The 5000-nt window shown below is 38.7% G+C and overlaps 1 protein-coding gene across 1 annotated transcript in view; it reads left to right on the forward strand.

Moving 5' to 3' along the window:
* LOC119574962 overlaps nt 1-4820 on the forward strand; it is a 6212-nt gene extending 1392 nt beyond the window's left edge. The window contains exon 1 of the mRNA XM_037922259.1: nt 1-4820. This exon is cut by the window's left edge and continues 1392 nt beyond it. Within this exon, the coding sequence (XP_037778187.1) occupies nt 1-4351 (4351 nt within the window). The 3' untranslated portion in view covers nt 4352-4820.
* The last annotated feature ends 180 nt before the right edge of the window (nt 4821-5000 follow it).

A 5000-nucleotide genomic window follows, 5' to 3' on the forward strand; every position in this document is an offset into this window, starting at 1 on the left:
TCTGTACACATCATCTGAAGCAGGATCATATTTTTGTGCATTCTGCAGCAAGAAACACAAGTCTGAGAAGTGCTGGGATATTCAGAAGCTCTCATTTAAGGAACGTGAAGAAAGGATTAAAGCAGCCCGTTTATGTTTTAAGTGTTTAAGTAAGGGACATATTGCCAGTGGTTGTCGAATCAAGTGTTCCAAGTGTAATGGAAATCACAATTCTCTTTTGTGTAGAGCAAAGGGCAACATAAACTCCAATAAAGCTATGGAAAAGGACATTAGTGATCAGAAGATTAGTGATACTGCTGAATCTTCTTCAGAGAATTGCAGTCCTGAAGTGAATCATGTTGGAGTTGCTCTTAGTAAGTGTAATGTGTTAACAAAAACTAGCTGTGTGTTACAAACGGCTAGGGTTAAAGTGTATGGTGATTCAGGTATTTGTTGTGAAGCCACCTTGTTATTTGATACTGGCTCTGATAGATCTTATGTTTCCAGTAATTTTGTGAAGAAAGTTAAGCCTAAGTGGGTGAGCTCGGAGACGGTGTCATATGCTGCCTTTGGAGGTAGTAAGTCTCATCCAGGTAAACAGAGTAATATCTTTGATTTGAAATTAGTAGGTTTACAAGGTGTAAAACATTTAATGGCATTAGAGATTCCAAAGGTTTGTGCACCTTTAACTAGACCCTGTATTCCCAGTAAATTTGTTGATGCATTTTCAGACTTTCAACTTGCTGATGATTACAAAAATAATAATCACCTGAGTATAGATATACTAGTAGGTTTGGATGCTTATTGGGGACTTATGGATCCTGAAATTAAGCCATATCAGAAAAATGGATTAGTAGCCCAAAGGTCTGTCTTTGGTTGGGTTTTGTCTGGCTCATGGATGAATTCTACTAACAAGCCACTTGAGTCTACCCAAATGTTATGCATAGGAAATGTAACAGATTCTGATTTACGGGAATTTTGGAGTTTAGAATCTGTTGGAATAACTCAAAAGGAAACTGTTACTTGCCCATTTACCTCAGACCCTGTTCTACAACAATTTTGTGGAAATGTTAAGTTTGATGGGGGGCGTTATGAAGTAGGCTTGCCCTGGAAGTCGGATGACTGTAAGAAGAATCTTAGAAATAATGAGGGACTTGCTAGAAAAAGACTAGAAGGATTAGAGCGGAAGTTAGATAAGGATCCACAACTTAAGGAACAATATTTTGATGTGTTTACTGGTTACGAAGATGAGGGAATAATTGAGGAAGTCCCTTCAAATGAGATTGTAAGTTCTCAGCCCATTTATTATATGCCTCATCGTCCAGTTGTTAAAGAAAGCAGTACTTCAACTAAGATTAGACCAGTTTTTGATGCTTCTGCAGCTAGTTACAATGGCGTTTCTTTAAATGATTGTCTTGAGTCTGGTCCTTCACTTAATCCTGATCTTGTGAAAGTTTTGATTCGTTTCAGAAGGTGGAAAGTTGCACTGACTGCTGATATTACCAAGGCTTTCTTACAGATCTGTGTTCAGCAAAAGGACCGAGATGTTCATCGCTTTCTTTGGAAATGCAAAGACTCCATTAGAATTATGAGGTTTGTGCGTGTCCCCTTTGGCAACACATGTAGCCCTTTTTTGCTAAATGCAACTATCAAATATCACTTACAGTCTTTTCCTAATACTGAAGTCATAGAAGAATTAAAGGAAAACCTTTATGTGGATGATTGGCTGTCAGGGGCAGACAGTGCTGAAGAGGCTTCTGATAAGTTTAAAGAAGCTCAGAGAATTTTGGCCTTAGCAGGGTTTCCTCTTTCTAAATGGCGTTCAAACTGTAGATTACTGACTACAAAGTTTAATGACAAAATTGATCATGGTAAGGAACATGTATCCACCAAGGTTTTAGGTATGATGTGGTTATCCTTAACAGACCAGTTTGTTTTTGGGGACTTTGATTTAGATACAGAGACGCAGTTGGTGTCAACAAAAAGAGCAGTTCTGAGTCTCATAGCCAAGCTTTTTGACCCACTTGGTTTGATTAGTCCCTTTGTCATGTATGCTAAAATCCTCTTTCAAGACATATGGAGACTTGGGCTTGATTGGGATGAAGTACTACCTAAAGAATTGCAAAATAAGTTCCAGAATTGGGTTAAGAGTATTGCTGCTCTTAAATACTGGAAGATAAATCGCTGCTATTTCCCAGAAATTTCATGGAGTAAGTTGTCGGGTCTGGAACTTCATGCTTTTGGTGATGCTTCAGAGAAGGGGTATGGAGCTTCTGTGTACTTAAGAGTTCCCCTTGGGGGTGGGACATACCAGGTGTCATTTGTAGTAGCAAGGTCTAGGGTAGCTCCAATAAAAAGGGTTACTTTACCCCGACTAGAGTTGCTTGGTGCTTTACTTTGTGCTCGGCTCTTAGATTTTGTGAAGTCTGCCCTATATCTCGATAAGACTGTAACTTATTGTTGTTGGACTGACTCAAAGGTTGCACTTGCATGGATAAAGGGTAATCCTTGTAGATGGAAGGCATTTGTGTCAAATAGAGTTGTTGAAATTCAGAGTCTCACCTCCCCATGTCACTGGTACCATTGTTCAGGGAAGGAAAATCCTGCTGATCTCATTTCTAGAGGGGAGTTAGCTGAGCCACTTGTAAATTCTACTTTATGGATAAATGGCCCTACTTGGTTGTCTGAACCTTTAACTTTAAGTGATAAAGGAGAAACTGTGGATCTACCTGTAGAAGAAAGTTACAGTGAAAAGATCATTTCTTGTGTATCTGTGACTACTCCTAACATATTTGAGTTTGAGAGATGGAGTCATTTCAATAAAGCTCATCATATAGTGGGTTGGGTTATGAGATTTATAAACAATGCCCGACCTCATTCTGTGAAAATGTCAGGTCCTTTGTCTTCTGGTGAGTTGGTTAAAGCCAAGACCAAACTGTTTTACTGTGTACAGAGAGAGAAATTTGCTCAGGAAATTGCAGACTTAAGAAAGGGTAAATCTCCTGCAAGGAGTTCTCCTTTGTGTAGACTAGATCCCTTTGTAGACGATGAAGGCCTGTTGAGAATTAAAGGACGTTTGGAGAATGCAGACTTGAGTTTTGAAAGCAAGCATCCTATTATAGTTCCTTCCGGTCATGTTGCTAAGCTCTTGGTTCAATTTCAACATATTTTCCTGAAGCATGCTGGAGTATCCACCATTGTCTCTACATTAAGAGGCAGCTATTGGATAATGGGAGTGAGACGAATTGCTAAAACTGTTTGTAGAGTGTGTGTTCGGTGTAAGAGGTATGATTCCAGGGCTTGTAATCAGCCTGCTGCACCCCTACCAGGATTAAGAGTTAAGACTGCTCCTCCTTTTACTGTGACAGGTCTTGATTATGCTGGTCCTCTCTTTTGTATTGATTTACCTTCCAAGAAATTATACATTTTGTTGTTTACATGTGCAGTAATAAGAGCAGTGCACCTAGAACTTACTGACTCATTATCTCTCTCTGACTGCATGCTGGCTTTACGTAGATTTGCAGCACGAAGAGGCATTCCTTCTGTTTTTTACTCAGATAATGCTAAAACATTTGTGGGTGCAGCTCGTCAACTTCAGCAAGAATATGGCCCACTGTCTCCTCAGTGGAAATTCATTGTTCCCCGTTCTCCATGGTGGGGAGGTTGGTGGGAACGTTTGATTAGGTCTGTTAAGTCTGCTTTGAGGAAAACAATAGGTGTTAGATGTCTGTCAAGAATTGAACTTGAGACCACTCTTCATGAAGTTGAGGTTTGTGTAAATTCTAGACCTTTGACCTTTGTTGGAGATGAACCTGATGTTTCAAATCCTTTGACTCCTTCACACTTTCTCATTGGACGTAATGCTGGATTCCAACTTGACATTAGTGATCAACCTTCATATGTTACAAGACAGGATTTAATTATCCGAGAAAGTGTTCGTCAGCAGCAACTTGATAAATTTTGGAAATTATGGAGCAATGATTATTTAAGAAATTTGCCACCTGTTGTGAAAGGATTTGTGCAAAATTGCAATGTACAGAAAGGTGCTGTTGTCCTAGTCAGAGAAGACCATGTTCCTAGGCTTAAATGGCCACTAGGTGTAGTTACAGAAGTATTCCCAGGTAATGATAATATCATTAGGAGTGTTAGGGTCAAAACTGACAAAGGAACGGTCAATAGACCAGTGCAGAAGTTGCATGATCTTGAAATGTATAGTCCTCTGTATGAAGATTCTGAAGAAAAAGTTACACCATCAGTTCCTGGAACCAGTGAAAATAGTGCCTCTGAGCCTTGTGAAGAGAACATTTTGAAACCTACCTCCTATAGTCGACGGGGTCGTGCAGTAAGAACCCCAGTGAAACTTGACTTGTAATAGTTTGTAGTGTTCTAAAGTGTAGTTTTATATTTTTGTAGTGCTTCTTATAATTAAGATAAGATAAGGTAATGAGTTCAATATTATGTGTGTTTATAGATGTAATCTCTTAAGAGAAAATTGCCATTAATTTTCTCAAGATTTATTACCTCATTCAAGTATACTTAGTTTATGATAGGAGTAAGTCCTCCTATGGTGGGGAGTATGTTAAATATGTTAGTTACCCCTTATGATGCTCAGAACACTACGTTTTCTGTGTTTACCCTCAGTTCCTTTGTTATTGTTTCTGAGTTAAATAATATTATATTTTTATTAACTAAATTGTAAGTTTTCTAAATGTGTTCTAGAAAAAATATTGCATATTCTATATATTATTAAAATCTAGAATAGAAGTACTTATTTTCCACAAATTATATATTTTTGTGTAACCATTGAAAATTAAAGGCCACTACGTGGCACTGCCAGCTCACCACCTGTTTCATTGACAACCCCCAACCTCGCTCCTGCTTCTTCATGCCTTGTTGACAAATGTGGGTCCAGTGAGACCTTACATATAATGTGTGTGTGTGTGTGTGTGTGTGTGTGTGTGTGTGTGTGTGTGTGTGTGTATGTGTGTGTGTGTGTGTGTGTGTGTGTGTGTATTTGCAAA

Source organism: Penaeus monodon, chromosome 7 (genome assembly GCF_015228065.2).
Source record: "Penaeus monodon isolate SGIC_2016 chromosome 7, NSTDA_Pmon_1, whole genome shotgun sequence".
Taxonomy (NCBI): Eukaryota; Metazoa; Arthropoda; class Malacostraca; order Decapoda; family Penaeidae; genus Penaeus; species Penaeus monodon.